The 18,945-nt window shown below is 49.3% G+C and overlaps 1 protein-coding gene across 1 annotated transcript in view; it reads right to left on the bottom strand.

Moving 5' to 3' along the window:
- Positions 1–18,945, bottom strand: part of otud7a (OTU deubiquitinase 7A) — a 76,103-nt gene that overhangs the window by 22,941 nt on the left and 34,217 nt on the right. The window contains exons 6-8 of the mRNA XM_064964277.1: positions 11,078–11,190; positions 10,211–10,338; positions 7,013–7,162 (exon numbers count right to left, since the gene is read on the bottom strand). Of these exons, the coding sequence (XP_064820349.1) occupies positions 7,013–7,162; positions 10,211–10,338; positions 11,078–11,190 (391 nt within the window). The remainder of the gene's footprint in view (positions 1–7,012; positions 7,163–10,210; positions 10,339–11,077; positions 11,191–18,945) is intronic.

The following is an 18,945-nucleotide window of genomic DNA, read 5'->3' on the forward strand; positions in this document are numbered from 1 at the left end:
GGCACAGCATTTGATGATGTATGGATGGTGGCCACGCACGCCTCCAACTCAATCATCTAGTTTGCGGATGACACAACAGTGGTAGGCTTGATTACCAACAACGACGAGACGGCCTACAGGGAGAAGGTGAGGGCCCTCGGAGTGTGGTGTCAGGACAATAACCTCACACTCAACGTCAACAAAACTAAGGAGACGATTGTGGACTTCAGGAAACAGCAGAGGGAACACCCCCCCCTATCCACATCGATGGAACAGTAGTGGAGAGGGTAGTAAGTTTTAAGTTCCTCGGCGTACACATCACAGACAAACTGAATTGGTCCACTCACACAGACAGCATCGTGAAGAAGGCGCAGCAGCGCCTCTTCAACCTCAGGAGGCTGAAGAAATTCGGCTTGTCACCAAAAGCACTCACAAACTTCTACAGATGCACAATCGAGAGCATCCTGGCGGGCTGTATCACCGCCTGGTACGGCAATTGCTCCGCCCACAACCGTAAGGCTCTCCAGAGGGTAGTGAGGTCTGCACAACGTATCACCGGGGGCAAACTACCTGCCCTCCAGGACACCTACACCACCCGATGTCACAGGAAGGCCAAAAAGATCATCAAGGACAACAACCACCCGAGCCACTGCCTGTTCACCCCGCTATCATCCAGAAGGCGAGGTCAGTACAGGTGCATCAAAGCTGGGACTGAGAGACTTAAAAACAGCTTCTATCTCAAGGCCATCAGACTGTTAAACAGCCACCACTAACATTGAGTGGCTGCTGCCAACACACTGACTCAACTCCAACCACTTTAATAATGGGAATTGATGGGAATTGATGTAAAATATATCACTAGCCACTTTAAACAATGCTACTTAATATAATGTTTACATACCCTACATTATTCATCTCATATGTATATACTGTACTCTATATCATCGACTGCATCCTTATGTAATACATGTATCACTAGCCACTTAACTATGCCACTTTGTTTACATACTCATCTCATATGTATATACTGTACTCGATACCGTCTACTGTATCTTGCCTATGCTGCTCTGTACCATCACTCATTCATATATCTTTATGTACATATTCTTTATCCCCTTACACTTGTGTGTATAAGACAGTAGTTTTGGAATTGTTAGTTAGATTACTTGTTGGTTATTACTGCATTGTCGGAACTAGAAGCACAAGCATTTCGCTACACTCGCATTAACATCTGCTAACCATGTGTATGTGACAAATAGAATTTGATTTGATTTGATTTGACCTCACCTGGTAATGTAGAAATGTTATCTGACACATGGGCTAATTGATTGAAATTGCCACCTTGTGTATTTGTAGATACTGTAGGCAGAGGAGCTTCTGACTGGAACATGGCATGACATCACAATGAAGCCAGTAGTAGTTCTGGAACAGTGTTCTAGAATGTTTATCAGAGTTCCAAACGAGAACAGAACAACGAGATACAAACAGGGAAGCATTGGGGCCTGTGCCCCAAATGGCACCCTACGCCCTTATATAGTGCACTACTTTTGACCACGGTAGTGCGCTACAAAGAGAATGGGGGTTCTATTTGGGACTACGCGCTCTGGTCAAAAAGTAGTGCACTGTGTAGGGTTCAGGGTGTCGTCTGGAACTCATCCATGAACAGTCAGTGTGTCTGGTCTAGCTAGCCTCAACGTGTGGTGGTGTGCTGTGTTCCTCTCTATAGTAAACAGAGACTGGTAGAAACCTGTCTGGGACACGAAGGTCACAAACACTACAGCTATCAAGGAACACTGAACAACACAGATCTTCCATTTGATTGTGCTAAATGGGAGAATAGAGACAACAGGTATCCAGATAGCTTATGAAACCAGCAGTTTGACACAAAATGGTGGTCGAAAAGAGATAGAGACCCTATATTTCTACGAGAGAGATAGTAGACCCACGGATACAGTATGAATACAGTAGTTTGACACAAAATTGTGGTCGAAAAGAGATAGAGACCCTATATTTCTACGAGAAAGATAGTAGACCCACGGATACAGTATGAATACAGTAGTTTGACACAAAATGGTGGTTATCAAACGCAGCAGCTGTCAAAACAAGCCTTTAGACCACCTGTAAGGCAACACGGCTGTGTGATTCCACAGCGAGCTGCCTTACAACCCTTTGTCTAATAGAACTCATCTCAGAACACATCGACGGAATCCAATGACAACTGGCCTAGTTAAAAAATAAATGAATAAAATTTATTTTGTTAGTTAAATAACGTTTAAATAAAAAATAGCAGCGATAGTAAATAAGAATTTGGTCTTAACTAACTGGCCTAGTTAAAAAAATAAATGAGTAAAATTGATTTTGTTAGTGAAATAAAGTTTAAATAAAAAATAGCAGCGATAGTAAATAAGAATTTGGTCTTAACTAACTGGCCTAGTAAAAAATAAATGAATAAAATTGATTTTGTTAGTTAAATAAAGTTTAAATAAAAAATAGCAGCGATATTCGAACGGCAGTACCTGGTGGGGGGGCCACGGGACAGAACATGTTCGTTCCATCACAACGGTAGCACACGGGATTTCACTAAATAAGGGTTTGATGATGAGCTGATTAGTTGAATCAGGTGTGTTAGTGTTGGACTGGAACAAAAAAGAAAAGAGCATTACTGTCTGTGTTAAACAGCGCTGTAGTCCCTCCCTCACCGGCTGCACAAACGGCTCCTTTCATTTAGTCGGCGCTGCCCTCTGGTGGCGATTATGTGTATTTACACCCCACTACCAAAACACAATGGCACAGATAAGAGTTCAACCAAGAAGACGGAATTACTAATACTGTCGTTAATGATGATACATGTATGTTCACGTTTTGGGTACGTTTCACGTTTCAGACATGCGTCAACCTTTCAGTCATTAGTCAGCAAGAGTGTTGAAGGAAATAGAGGCTTTAAGATAAAATGGCCTCATTCATTTCAGTGGAAGGCAGGGGAAATGCTGATTGGGCCAACTTAGTGTAAAGCAGGAAATGTTAAAATAATATGAGTCAATCTATAAATAGTTTTAAATAACTGCAGCTGTTTACATAGACTGGCTTTAGTCATATGCTATACCACAGCAATAAAACAAGCATAGAAAACCAGCAATGCTGGGAAGGACAAAGAGTCAGATTGTTATTATAAGGGAGAGAGAAAAAAAGAGTCTCTGTCTCTCTCTCTAGTCTCTCTCTCTCTAGTCTCTCTCTCTCTAGTCTCTCTCTCTAGTCTCTCTCTCTCTAGTCTCTCTCTCTCTAGTCTCGCTCTCTCTCTAGTCTCTCTCTCTAGTCTCTCTCTCTAGTCTCTCTCTCGCTCTCTCTAGTCTCCCTCTCTCTCTCTCTAGTCTCGCTCTCTCTCTGGTCTCTCTCTCTCCCTAGTCTCGCACTCTCTCTTTAGTCTCTCTCTCTCTAGTCTCTCTCTCTCTCCCTCTCTCTCAAGTCTCTTTCTCTCTCCATCTCCCTAGTCTCGCTCTCTCTCTCCAGTCTCTCTCTCTCATCTCTCTCCCTCTCTCTCTCCCTAGTCTAGCTCTCTCTCTCTAGTCTCTCTCTACCTCTCTCTCTCTCTCTCTCTCCCTCTCCCTCTCCCTCTCTCTCTCTCCCTCTCCCTCTCTCTCCCCCCACCCTTCTCCATAAGCAGGAAGGGAAGGCCAAACTGGGCCGTGTTCCAGGCTATCTAGTGTGAGCTGTCTGTCCATGCAGCCCTATGCCTTCCCAGGGAAGAGAAGGAAAGGGCGAGGAAAGGAGGGGAGGTAGGGAGGGTGAAAGGAGGGGAGGGAGGGAGTGAGGGTGAAGGGAGGGGAGGTAGGGAGGGTGAAAGGAGGGGAGGTAGGGAGGGTGAAAGGAGGGGAGGTAGGGAGGGTGAAAGGAGGGGAGGTAAGGAGGGAGGGTGAAAGGAGGGGAGGTAGGGAGGGTGAAAGGAGGGGAGGGAGGGAGTGAGGTTGAAAGGAGGGGAGGTAGGGAGGGAGGGTGAAAGGAGGGGAGGTAGGGAGGGAGGGTGAAAGGAGGGGAGGTAGGGAGGGAGGGTGAAAGGAGGGGAGGGAGGGTGAACGGTGGGGAGGGAGGGAGGGTGGGAGAAAGGAGGGGAGGGAGGGGAGGGTGAAAGGAGGGGAGGTAGGGAGGGAGGGTGAAAGGAGGGGAGGGAGGGAGGGTGAAAGGAGGGGAGGGAGGGTGAAAGGAGGGGGGGGGGGGAGAAAGGAGGGGAGGTAGGGAGGGAGGGTGAAAGGAGGGGAAGTAGGGAGGGTGAAAGGAGGGGAGGTAGGGAGGGTGAAAGGAGGGGAGGTAGGGAGGGAGTGAGGGTGAAAGGAGGGGGGAGGTAGGGAGGGTGAAAGGAGGGGAGGGAGTGAGGGGGTGAAGGGAGGGGAGGTAGGGAGGGTGAAAGGAGGGGAGGTAGGGAGGGTGAAAGGAGGGGAGGTAGGGAGGGTGAAAGGAGGGGAGGTAAGGAGGGAGGGTGAAAGGAGGGGAGGTAGGGAGGGTGAAAGGAGGGGAGGGAGGGAGTGAGGTTGAAAGGAGGGGAGGTAGGGAGGGAGGGTGAAAGGAGGGGAGGTAGGGAGGGAGGGTGAAAGGAGGGGAGGTAGGGAGGGAGGGTGAAAGGAGGGGAGGGAGGGTGAAAGGTGGGGAGGGAGGGAGGGTGGGAGAAAGGAGGGGAGGGAGGGAGGGAGGGTGAAAGGAGGGGAAGTAGGGAGGGAGGGTAAAAGGAGTGGAGGGAGGGAGGGTGAAAGGAGGGGAGGGAGGGTGAAAGGAGGGGGGGGGAGGGGGGGAGAAAGGAGGGGAGGTAGGGAGGGAGGGTGAAAGGAGGGGAGGTAGGGAGGGAGGGTGAAAGGAGGGGAAGTAGGGAGGGAGGGTGAAAGGAGGGGAGGGAGGGAGAAAGGAGGGTGAAAGGAGGGGAGGTAGGGAGAAAGGAGGGAGAAAGGAGGGGAGGGAGGGAGAAAGGAGGGGAGGTAGGGAGGGAGGGTGAAAGGAGGGTAGGTAGGGAGGGAGGGTGAAAGGAGGGGAGGTAGGGAGGGAGGGAGGGTGAAAGGAGGGGAGGTCGGGAGGGAGGGTGAAAGGAGGGGAGGGAGGGAGGGAGGGTGAAAAGAGGGGAGGTAGGGAGGGTGAAAGGGGAGGGGAGGGAGGGTGAAAAGAGGGGAGGGAGGGTGAAAAGAGGGGAGGGAGGGTAAAGGAGGGGAGGGAGGGTGAAAGGAGGGGAGGGAGGGTGAAAAGAGGGGAGGGAGGGAGGGTGAAAGGAGGGGAGGGAGGGTGAAAGGAGGGGAGGTAGGGTGAAAGGAGGGGAGGGAGGGTGAAAAGAGGGGAGGGAGTGTGAAAAGAGGGGAGGGAGGGTGAAAAGAGGGGAGGGAGGGAGGGTGAAAGGAGGGGAGGGAGGGTGAAAAGAGGGGAGGGAGGGAGGGTGAAAGGAGAGGAGGGAGGGTGAAAAGAGGGGAGGGAGGGTGAAAGGAGGGGAGGGAGGGTGAAAGGAGGGGAGGGAGGGTGAAAGGAGGGGAGGGAGGGTGAAAAGAGGGGAGGGAGGGTGAAAAGAGCCAGTCAGGATGAAAAAAGGCCCACAGAGGGCAGACTAACACAAAGGGTCTCTGTAGTGTAGCCAGCCCTGTAGCTACCTGCTTCATCTACATAGCAGACTGTATGTCTGTCTACCTGCTTCCTCTAGATAGCAGACTGTATGTCTGTCTACCTGCTTCCTCTAGATACCAGACTGTATGTCTGTCTACCTGCTTCCTCTAGATACCAGACTGTATGTCTGTCTACCTGCTTCCTCTAGATAGCAGACTGTATGTCTGTCTACCTGCTTCCTCTAGATAACAGATTGTATGTCTGTCTACCTGCTTCATCTACATTACAGACTGTATGTCTGTCTACCTGCTTCCTCTAGATACCAGACTGTATGTCTGTCTACCTGCTTCATCTACATAGCAGACTGTATGTCTGTCTACCTGCTTCCTCTAGATATAACTTTATGTCTGTCTACCTGCTTCCTCTAGATAACAGACTGTATGTCTGTCTACCTGCTTCCTCTAGATAACAGACTGTATGTCTGTCTACCTGCTTCATCTACATAGCAGACTGTATGTCTGCCTACCTGCTTCCTCTAGATAACAGACTGTATGTCTGTCTACCTGCTTCCTCTACATAGCAGACTGTATGTCTGTCTACCTGCTTCCTCTACATAGCAGACTGTATGTCTGTCTACCTGCTTCCTCTAGATAGCAGACTGTATGTCTGTCTACCTGCTTCCTCTAGAAAACAGACTGTATGTCTGTCTACCTGCTTCCTCTAGATAACAGACTGTATGTCTGTCTACCTGCTTCCTCTAGATAAGACTGTATGTCTGTCTACCTGCTTCCTCTAGATACCAGACTGTATGTCTGTCTACCTGCTTCCTCTAGATAACAGATTGTATGTCTGTCTACCTGCTTCCTCTAGATAACAGACTGTATGTCTGTCTACCTACTTCCTCTACATAACATGTAGATTAGGTTTGAGCAGCAGGAATCAGTGGAGGCTGGTTGGAGGAGCTTTAGGAGGACGGGCTCATTGTAATGGCTGGAATGGCATAAAAGGAACGGAGTCAAACATGTGGTTTCCATATGTTTGATGTGTTTGATAGCGTTCTATTGAGTCCATTCCAGCCATTACAATGAGCCCGTCCTCCTATAGCTCCTCTCACCAGCCTCCATTGGTAGGAATCCACTTTAAGACATCTTCAGACACCTTGGTGTAAACGGGATACATTTCCGGAAATCCTCAGTTACCTAAGCAGTCCGGTAAACTATTTAGGACATCCTTAGTCACCTTATGGAGCCATGGTATACATATTAGGACATCCTCAGGCACATTAGGGTTACGGTATACATATTAGGACATCCTCAGTCACCTTATGGAGCCATGGTATATGTTTTAGTACATCCTCAGGCACATTAGGGGTTACGGTATACATATTAGGACATCCTCAGTCAATTTAGGGGTTACGGTATACATATTAGGACATCCTCAGTCAACTTCCAGTCGTCTGTCTTACCTTGTTCTTGGTGCTGGTCCTTCTGCTCCATGGACACCAGGGCAGAGAAGTGTGCCTGGTCGTAAGCTAGGACCAGGGGGGAGCAGTGGCACAGGTTAGGAGGCACCTCCAGGGGCAGGTACAGCCCTCCAAACGGGATGGGGGCAAATGCTGGGGGTGGAGAGAAGAGGTCAGGCAGTTAAAGGCCCAGTCTGGAGTTCTCCGTTTGTCCCATCTAGGAATGAGAGTAGTTCGATTTATGCAAATGAGTCTTATCAGAGCCATATGTCTAAAGAGTTGGGCCAGCTTTTGGATGCCATGTTAGTGCCTTTGAGCATTCCGTATATCAATTTACGACAAGAATATGAAATATTGTACATAGATAGCATTGTTAAAAATTCCTGAGAATGATGTGAACCGCTATCGGTCCCATGTTGCCCATGGGGAGCTACCACGGCTGCCATGCAACGTAATGTCATATAAACGCATCATAATGCAGAAACCTAAAATGGCTGCCATGCAACGTAATGTCATATAAACGCATCATAATGCAGAAACCTAAAATGGCTGCCATGCAACGTAATGTCATATAAACACATCATAATGCAGAAACCTAAAATGGCTGCCATGCAACGTAATGTCATATAAACGCATCATAATGCAGAAACCTAAAATGTCCTCTCGAACTCTCTAGATACGTGACTCTGAGTCGGATCGTTCGTCTTCTTTGGGTTTTGAGAGCAGGTACGTCTGTGGTGTGAATATGTAATAATAATAATTCATAATAATTTATAATAATGTATAATAATTTATAATAATGTATAATAATTTATAACAATTCATAATAATTTATAATAATTCATAATAATTTATAATAATTTATAAAAATTCATAATAATTCATAATAATTTATAATAATTCATAATAATTTATAATAATTGATAATAATTGATAATAATTTATAATAATTTATAAAAATTCATAATAATTCATAATAATTTATAATAATTCAGAATAATTTATAATAATTGATAATAATTGATAATAATTTATAATAATTTATAAAAATTCATAATAATTCATAATAATTTATAATAATTCATAATAATTTATAATAATTGCTACAAATTCATAATAATTCATAATAATGTATAATAATTTATAATAATGTATAATAGTGTATAATAATTCATAATAATGTATAATAATTCATAATAATTTAAGATAATGTATAATAGTGTATAATAATTCATAATAATTTATAATAATTGATAATAATTCATAATAATTTATAATAATTTATAATAATTCATAATAATTCATAATAATTCATAATAATTTAAGATAATGTATAATAGTGTATAATAATTCATAATAATTTATAATAATTCATAATAATTCATAATAATTTAGAATAATTTATAATAATTTATAATAATTCATAATAATTTTGGTGGGTAATTATATTTGTCCTATTTGACAGATCGTACAAGTGAGTATTAATACATGTGTGAATTTGATTATTATTATTTTTTAATTTTTGCTTATTCCAACTCCCCCTGAGACCACCTGGAAGAGTAGGGTCACTGCCAGGGACTGCCATTATTAACGGTGACCCTCAGGCAATTAGGGTTAAGTGTCTTGCTCAAGGGCACATCAGCAGATTTTTTACCTTCTCCTGCTCTGGGATTCGAGAATATTCCTGAGTCTCTGAGCACCTAGCATCTAACCACCACTACAATGGGTCTCTGCAGTATATAGCATCTAGCCACCACTACAATGGATCTCTGCAGTATGTGGCATCTAGCCACCACTATAATGAATCTCTGCCGTACGTAGCATCTAGCCACAACTACAATGTGTTTCTGCAGTACGTAGCATCTAGCCACCACTACAATGGGTCTCTGCAGTATGTAGCATCTAGCCAACACTATAATGGGTCTCTAAGCACCTAGCATCTAGCCACCACTACAATGGGTCTCTGCAAGATGTGGCATCGAGCCACCACTACAATGGGTCTCTGAGCACCTAGCATCTAACCACAACTACAATGGATCTCTGCAGTACGTAGCATCTAGCCACCACTACAATGGGTCTCTGCAGTACGTAGCATCTAGCCACCACTACAATGGGTCTCTGCAGTACATAGCATCTAGCCACCACTACAATGGGTCTCTGCAGTATGTAGCTTCTAGCCACCACTACAATGGGTCTCTGCAGTACATAGCATCTAGCCACCACTACAATGGGTCTCTGCAGTATGTAGCTTCTAGCCACCACTACAATGGGTCTCTGCAGTACATAGCATCTATCCACCACTACAATGGGTCTCTGAGCACCTAGCATCTAACCACAACTACAATGGATCTCTGCGGTACGTAGCATCTAGCCACCACTACAATGGGTCTCTGCAGTATGTAGCATCTAACCACCACTACAATGGGTCTCTGCAGTATGTAGCATCTAACCACCACTATAATGGGTATCTGCAGTATGTAGCATCTAACCACCACTACAATGGGTCTCTGCAGTATGTAGCATTTAGCCACCACTATAATGGGTCTCTGTAGTATGTAGCATTTAGCCACCACTATAATGGGTCTCTGCAGTATGTAGCATTTAGCCACCACTATAATGGGTCTCTGCAGTACATAGCATCTATCTCCCCCTGAATCCCGTAGCATGGTGTGTGTACTCACCCTCTCCCCCTGAGTCCCGTAGCATGGCGTGTGTACTCACCCTCTCCCCCTGAGTCCCGTAGCATGGCGTGTGTACTCACCCTCTCCCCCTGAGTCCCGTAGCATGGCGTGTGTACTCACCCTCTCCCCCTGAGTCCCGTAGCATGGCGTGTGTACTCACCCTCTCTCCCTGAATCCCGTAGCATGGCGTGTGTACTCACCCTCTCCCCCTGAGTCCCGTAGCATGGTGTGTGTACTCACCCTCTCCCCCTGAGTCCCGTAGCATGGCGTGTGTACTCACCCTCTCCCCCTGAGTCCCGTAGCATGGCGTGTGTACTCACCCTCTCCCCCTGAGTCCCGTAGCATGGCGTGTGTACTCACCCTCTCCCCCTGAGTCCCGTAGCATGGCGTGTGTACTCACCCTCTCCCCCTGAGTCCCGTAGCATGGAGTGTGTACTCACCCTCTCCCCCTGAGTCTCGTAGCATGGCGTGTGTACTCACCCTCTCCCCCTGAGTCCCGTAGCATGGCGTGTGTACTCACCCTCTCCCCCTGAGTCCCGTAGCATGGTGTCAGCCACCACTATGATTGGTCGACGCAGCACGTGAGCCAGGACAAACACATGAAACTCCTCCAGACTCTCATACACAGGGTCCTCTGAGTTATCCACCCTGTGTCAAGACACAACCCCTGTCAGACACTCACAAACCATTTAGATCTACTGGGTAAACATTTCCAAATATATACCTCTAATTTTGGCTGATATTTGAATGTCAAGTCTTTTACATAACCGAGCATCCTGCTTTAGGTGTGATCTGATTGGCCCATAGACACCATCATAACTGATCTGATTGGCCCATAGACACCATCATAACTGATCTGATATTGACCTATAGACACCATCATAACTGATCTGGTATTGACCTATAGACACCATCATAACTGATCTGATATTGACCTATAGACACCATCATAACTGATCTAGTATTGACCTATAGACACCATCATAACTGATCTGGTATTGACCTATAGACACCATCATAACTGATCTGATATTGACCTATAGACACCATCATAACTGATCTAGTATTGACCTATAGACAACATCATAACTGATCTGATATTGATCTATAGACAGCATCATAACTGATCTGGTATTGACCTATAGACACCATCATAACTGATCTGGTATTGACCTATAGACAAAATCATAACTGATCTGATATTGACCTAAAGACACCATCATAACTGATCTGATATTGACCTATAATACTCAACTATCCAACAGTAAACTAGTTTGGTGCTCACTGCTCTCCGTGCGTGCGTGTGTGTGTGTGTGTGTGTGTGTGTGTGTGTGTGTGTGTGTGTGTGTGTCGTGTGTGTGTGTGTGTGTGTGTGTGTGATACTCACCCTACTGTATTGTTGTTGTTCTTGCTGCTGTGTGTACGCGGTTCACTAGAAGCTAGTTTCAGCAGCTCGTTCCATTCTCTCTCCCATTCCTCCTCCGTGTACACCAGCCCTGACTGAGGAGAGAGAACAGAGGGTTACACACACACACACACACACACACACACACACACACACACACACACACACACACACACACACACACACACACACACACACACACACACACATTCTCAAATCAGATGTTGATCTTACTGGTGATGGCATAGGGTCTCATTTGGAGGGGGTACAGGGCCTCATTTGGAGGGGGTATAAGGGCCTCATTTGGAGGGGGTATAAGGGCCTCATTTGGAGGAGGTATAAGGGCCTCATTTGGAGGGGGTATAAGGGCCTCATTTGGAGGAGGTACAGGGCCTCATTTGGAGAAGGTACAGGGCCTCATTTGGAGGGGTACAGGGTCTCATTTGGAGGGGGTGCAGGGCCTCATTTGGAGGGGTTACAGGGCCTCATTTGGAGGGGTTACAGGGCCTCATTTGGAGGGGAAACAGGGCCTCATTTGGAGGGGTACAGGGTCTCATTTGGAGGGGGTACAGGGCCTCATTTGGAGGGGGGACAGTGCCTCATTTGGAGGGGGTATAAGGGCCTCATTTGGAGGGGTACAGGGCCTCATTTGGAGGGGTTACAGGAACTCATTTGGAGGGGGTATAAGGGCCTCATTTGGAGGAGGTACAGGGCCTCATTTGGAGGGGGTATAAGGGCCTCATTTGGAGGGGGTACAGGGTCTCATTTGGAGGGTGTATAAGGGCCTCATTTGGAGGGGTATAAGGGCCTCATTTGGAGGGGGTACAGTGTCTCATTTGGAGGGGGTACAGGGTCTCATTTGGAGGGGGTATAAGGGCCTCATTTGGAGGGGTATAAGGGCCTCATTTGGAGGGGGTACAGGGTCTCATTTGGAGGGGTACAGGGCCTCATTTGGAGGGGGTACAGTGCCTCATTTGGAGGGGTACAGGGCCTCATTTGGAGGGGGTACAGGGCCTCATTTGGAGGAGGTACAGGGCCTCATTTGGAGGGAGGACAGGGTCTCATTTGGAGGGTGTATAAGGGCCTCATTTGGAGGGGGTACAGGGCCTCATTTGGTGGGGTACAGGGCCTCATTTGGAGGGGGTACAGTGCCTCATTTGGAGGGGTACAGGGCCTCATTTGGAGGGGGTGCAGGGCCTCATTTGGAGGGGTACAGGGCCTCATTTGGAGGGGGTGCAGGGCCTCATTTGGAGGGGTACAGGGCCTCATTTGGAGGGGGTACAGAGCCTCATTTGGAGGGGGTACAGGGCCTCATTTGGAGGGGGTATAATGGCCTCATTTGGAGGGGGTATAATGGCCTCATTTGGAGGGGGTACAGGGCCTCATTTGGAGGGGTACGGGGCCTCATTTGGAGGGGGTATAATGGCCTCATTTGGAGGGGGTATAAGGGCCTCATTTGGAGGGGGTATAAGGGCCTCATTTGGAGGGGGTACAGGGCCTCATTTGGAGGGGGTACAGGGCCTCATTTGGAGGGGTACAGTGACTCATTTGGAGGGGTACAGGGCCTCATTTGGAGAAGGAACAGGGCCTCATTTGGAGGGGGTACAGGGCCTTATTTGGAGGGGGTATAAGGGCCTCATTTGGAGGGGATACAGGGTCTCATTTGGAGGGGGTATAAGGGCCTCATTTGGAGGAGGTACAGGGCCTCATTTCATAGATGCACTGGGTGGAGCCTGATGCCCTTTCTAATACATCTACTGTCTCCTACAGCACTGGGGCCGGTGTGTGTGCGTGTGTGTGTGTGTGTCCTACGGCCCTTTCCGGTCTAAATGAGTCAGCAGACATAGAACAGCAGGTGTTGACTGAGCAGAGCATGGCACCACACAGAAAACGTACGTCACCACAGCCACCTGGGGTGTTTGATCAAGTGGCGAATCAAATCACAACACAAAGACGTTGGCACAGCAGAACAACAGCATGCCCAGCACAAAAGTCAACAGGTTTCTGCTTTACACTGACCCCCCCTCCCCCCCTCTCTGTCCACCCCACCCATAGGGTCATAACCAGGACCCATAGGGTTTTAACCAGGACCCATAGGGTTTTAACCAGGACCCATAGGGTCATAACCAGGACCCAGAGGGTTTTAAACAGGACCCAGAGGGTCATAACCAGGACCCAGAGGGTCATAACCAGGACCCATAGGGTTTTCACCAGGACCCATAGGGTTTTCACCAGGACCCATAGGGTCGTAACCAGGACCCATAGGGTCGTAACCAGGACCCATAGGGTCGTAACCAGGACCCATAGGGTCATAACCAGGACCCATAGGGTTGTTGTCCAGGACCCAGAGGGTTGTTAACCAGGACCCATAGGGTTGTTGTCCAGGACCCATAGGGTTGTTGTCCAGGACCCATAGGGTTGTTGTCCAGGACCCATAGGGTTGTTAACCAGAACAGGACCCAGAAGGTTGTTAACCAGGACCCATAGGGTCTTAACCAGGACCCATAGGGTCATAACCAGGACCCAGAGGGTCATAACCAGGACCCATAGGGTCGTAACCAGGACCCATAGGGTTTTCACCAGGACCCATAGGGTTGTTAACCAGGACCCATAGGGTTGTTGTTAACCAGGACCCAGAGGGTTTTAACCAGGACCCATAGGGTTTTAACCAGGACCCATAGGGTCATAACCAGGACCCAGGGGGTTTTAACCAGGACCCAGAGGGTCATAACCAGGACCCAGAGGGTCATAACCAGGACCCAGAGGGTCATAACCAGGACCCATAGGGTTTTCACCAGGACCCATAGGGTCATAACCAGGACCCATAGGGTCGTAACCAGGACCCATAGGGTCGTAACCAGGACCCATAGGGTCATAACCAGGACCCATAGGGTTGTTGTCCAGGACCCAGAGGGTTGTTAACCAGAACAGGACCCAGAGGGTTGTTAACCAGGACCCATAGGGTTGTTAACCCAGACCCAGAGGGTTGTTAACCAGGAACCATAGGGTTGTTGTTAACCAGGACCCAGAGGGTTGTTAACCAGGACCCAGAGCGTTGTTGTTAACCAGGACCCAGAGGGTTGTTAACCAGAACAGGACCCAGAGGGTTGTTAACCAGGACCCATAGGGTTGTTAACCCAGACCCAGAGGGTTGTTAACCAGAACAGGACCCAGAGGGTTGTTAACCAGGACCCATAGGGTTGTTAACCCAGACCCAGAGGGTTGTTAACCAGGACCCATAGGGTTGTTGTTAACCAGGACACAGAGGGTTGTTAACCAGGACCCAGAGCGTTGTTGTTAACCAGGACCCAGAGGGTTGTTAACCAGAACAGGACCCAGAGGGTTGTTGACCAGGTCCCAGAGGGTTGTCAACCAGGACCCAGAGGGTTGTTAACCCGGACCCAGAGGGTTGTTAACCAGAGCAGGACCCAGAGGGTTGTTGACCAGGTCCCAGAGGGTCATAACCAGGACCCATAGGGTCGTAACCAGGACCCATAGGGTTGTTGTTAACCAGGACCCAGAGGGTTGTTAACCAGGACCCAGAGCGTTGTTGTTAACCAGAGCAGGACCCAGAGGGTTGTTGTTAACCAGGACCCAGAGGGTTGTTAACCAGAACAGGACCCAGAGGGTTGTTAACCAGGAACCAGAGGGCTGTTAACCAAGACCCAGAGGGTTGTTGACCAGGTCCCAGAGGGTTGTTAACCAGGACCCATAGGGTTGTTAACCAGAACAGGACCCATAGGGGTTTTGACCAGGACCCAGAGGGTTGTTAACCAGGACCCAGAGGGTTGTTAACCAGGACCCAGAGGGATTTGACCAGGACCCAGAGGGTTGTTAACCAGGACCCAGAGGGTTGTTGACCAGAACCCAGAGGGTTGTTGACCAGGACCCCGAGGGTTGTTGACCAGGACCCCGAGGGTTGTTGACCAGGACCCAGAGGGTTGTTGACCAGGACCCATAGGGTTGTTGACCAGGACCCATAGGGTTGTTGACCAGGACCCATAGGGTTGTTAACCAGGACCCATAGGGTTGTTGACCAGGACCCATAGGGTTGTTGACCAGGACCCATAGGGTTGTTGACCAGGACCCATAGGGTTGTTAACCAGGACCCATAGGGTTGTTAACCAGGACCCAGAGGGTTGTTGACCAGGTCCCAGAGGGTTGTTGACCAGGACCCATAGGGTTGTTGACCAGGACCCATAGGGTTGTTGACCAGGTCCCAGAGGGTTGTTAACCAGGACCCAGAGGGTTGTTGACCAGGACCCAGAGGGTTGTTGACCAGGACCCATAGGGTTGTTGACCAGGACCCATAGGGTTGTTGACCAGGACCCATAGGGTTGTTGACCAGGTCCCAGAGGGTTGTTGACCAGGTCCCAGAGGGTTGTTGTCCAGGACCCAGAGGGTTGTTAACCAGGACCCATAGGGTTGTTGTCCAGGACCCATAGGGTTGTTGTCCAGGACCCATAGGGTTGTTGTCCAGGACCCATAGGGTTGTTAACCAGAACAGGACCCAGAAGGTTGTTAACCAGGACCCATAGGGTCTTAACCAGGACCCATAGGGTCATAACCAGGACCCAGAGGGTCATAACCAGGACCCATAGGGTCGTAACCAGGACCCATAGGGTTTTCACCAGGACCCATAGGGTTGTTAACCAGGACCCATAGGGTTGTTGTTAACCAGGACCCAGAGGGTTTTAACCAGGACCCATAGGGTTTTAACCAGGACCCATAGGGTCATAACCAGGACCCAGGGGGTTTTAACCAGGACCCAGAGGGTCATAACCAGGACCCAGAGGGTCATAACCAGGACCCAGAGGGTCATAACCAGGACCCATAGGGTTTTCACCAGGACCCATAGGGTCATAACCAGGACCCATAGGGTCGTAACCAGGACCCATAGGGTCGTAACCAGGACCCATAGGGTCGTAACCAGGACCCATAGGGTCGTAACCAGGACCCATAGGGTTGTTGTCCAGGACCCAGAGGGTTGTTAACCAGAACAGGACCCAGAGGGTTGTTAACCAGGACCCATAGGGTTGTTAACCCAGACCCAGAGGGTTGTTAACCAGGACCCATAGGGTTGTTGTTAACCAGGACCCAGAGGGTTGTTAACCAGGACCCAGAGCGTTGTTGTTAGCAGGACCCAGAGGGTTGTTAACCAGAACAGGACCCAGAGGGTTGTTAACCAGGACCCATAGGGTTGGTAACCCAGACCCAGAGGGTTGTTACCCAGAACAGGACCCAGAGGGTTGTTAACCAGGACCCATAGGGTTGTTAACCCAGACCCAGAGGGTTGTTAACCAGGACCCATAGGGTTGTTGTTAACCAGGACCCAGAGGGTTGTTAACCAGGACCCAGAGCGTTGTTGTTAACCAGGACCCAGAGGGTTGTTAACCAGAACAGGACCCAGAGGGTTGTTGACCAGGTCCCAGAGGGTTGTCAACCAGGACCCAGAGGGTTGTTAACCCGGACCCAGAGGGTTGTTAACCAGAGCAGGACCCAGAGGGTTGTTGACCAGGTCCCAGAGGGTCATAACCAGGACCCATAGGGTCATAACCAGGACCCATAGGGTTGTTGTTAACCAGGACCCAGAGGGTTGTTAACCAGGACCCAGAGCGTTGTTGTTAACCAGAGCAGGACCCAGAGGGTTGTTGTTAACCAGGACCCAGAGGGTTGTTAACCAGAACAGGACCCAGAGGGTTGTTAACCAGGAACCAGAGGGCTGTTAACCAAGACCCAGAGGGTTGTTGACCAGGTCCCAGAGGGTTGTTAACCAGGACCCATAGGGTTGTTAACCAGAACAGGACCCATAGGGGTTTTGACCAGGACCCAGAGGGTTGTTAACCAGGACCCAGAGGGTTGTTAACCAGGACCCAGAGGGATTTGACCAGGACCCAGAGGGTTGTTAACCAGGACCCAGAGGGTTGTTGACCAGAACCCAGAGGGTTGTTGACCAGGACCCAGAGGGTTGTTGACCAGGACCCAGAGGGTTGTTGACCAGGACCCCGAGGGTTGTTGACCAGGACCCAGAGGGTTGTTGACCAGGACCCATAGGGTTGTTGACCAGGACCCATAGGGTTGTTGACCAGGACCCATAGGGTTGTTAACCAGGACCCATAGGGTTGTTGACCAGGACCCATAGGGTTGTTGACCAGGACCCATAGGGTTGTTGACCAGGACCCATAGGGTTGTTAACCAGGACCCATAGGGTTGTTAACCAGGACCCAGAGGGTTGTTGACCAGGTCCCAGAGGGTTGTTGACCAGGACCCATAGGGTTGTTGACCAGGACCCATAGGGTTGTTGACCAGGACCCATAGGGTTGTTGACCAGGTCCCAGAGGGTTGTTGACCAGGTCCCAGAGGGTTGTTGACCAGGACCCATAGGGTTGTTAACCAGGTCCCAGAGGGTTGTTAACCAGGTCCCAGAGGGTTGTTGACCAGGACCCATAGGGTTGTTGACCAGGTCCCATAGGGTTGTTGACCAGGTCCCAGAGGGTTGTTGACCAGGACCCAGAGGGTTGTTGACCAGGACCCATAGGGTTGTTGACCAGGACCCAGAGGGTTGTTGACCAGGACCCAGAGGGTTGTTGACCAGGTCCCAGAGGGTTGTTGACCAGGACCCAGAGGGTTGTTGACCAGGACCCAGAGGGTTGTTGACCAGGACCCATAGGGTTGTTGACCAGGACCCAGAGGGTTGTTGACCAGGTCCCAGAGGGTTGTTGACCAGGACCCAGAGGGTTGTTGACCAGGACCCATAGGGTTGTTGACCAGGTCCCAGAGGGTTGTTAACCAGGACCCAGAGGGTTGTTGACCAGGACCCAGAGGGTTGTTGACCAGGTCCCAGAGGGTTGTTAACCAGGTCCCAGAGGGTTGTTGACCAGGACCCAGAGGGTTGTTAACCAGGACCCAGAGGGTTGTTGACCAGGACCCAGAGGGTTGTTAACCAGGACCCAGAGGGTTGTTAACCAGGACCCAGAGGATTGTTGACCAGGACCCATAGGGTTGTTAACCAGGACCCAGAGGGTTGTTGACCAGGACCCAGAGGGTTGTTAACCAGGACCCAGAGGGTTGTTAACCAGGACCCAGAGGGTTGTTGACCAGGACCCATAGGGTTGTTAACCAGGTCCCAGAGGGTTGTTAACCAGGACCCATAGGGTTGTTAACCAGGACCCAGAGGGTTGTTGACCAGGACCCAGAGGGTTGTTGACCAGGTCCCAGAGGGTTTTTGACCAGGACCCAGAGGGTTGTTGACCAGGACCCAGAGGGTTGTTGACCAGGTCCCAGAGGGTTGTTGACCAGGTCCCAGAGGGGTTTTGACCAGGACCCAGAGGGTTGTTGACCAGGACCCATAGGGTTGTTGACCAGGTCCCATAGGGTTGTTGACCAGGACCCAGAGGGTTGTTGACCAGGACCCAGAGGGTTGTTAACCAGGACCCAGAGGGTTGTTAACCAGGACCCAGAGGGTTGTTAACCAGAACAGGACCCAGAGGGTTGTTGACCAGGTCCCAGAGGGTTGTTAACCAGGAACCAGAGGGCTGTTAACCAAGACCCAGAGGGTTGTTAACCAGGACCCAGAGGGTTGTTAACCAGGACCCATAGGGGGTTTGACCAGGACCACAGCATTACTCAGCACTAAGGAGATTCATTTTATGACAGGGTTGTATTATTGCCATAATGTGGTTGTGTCCATGTTGGGGAGGTTATTGAGGGGGATGATATCAGATGAATGTATCATCATGTTGGGGAGGTTATTGAGGGGGAGGTGGGATGATATCAGATGAATGTATCATCATGTTGGGGAGGTTATTGAGGGGGATGATATCAGATGAATGTATCACCATGTTGGGGAG

The sequence above is a fragment of the Oncorhynchus masou genome, unplaced genomic scaffold (genome assembly GCF_036934945.1).
Source record: "Oncorhynchus masou masou isolate Uvic2021 unplaced genomic scaffold, UVic_Omas_1.1 unplaced_scaffold_944, whole genome shotgun sequence".
NCBI lineage: Eukaryota > Metazoa > Chordata > Actinopteri > Salmoniformes > Salmonidae > Oncorhynchus > Oncorhynchus masou.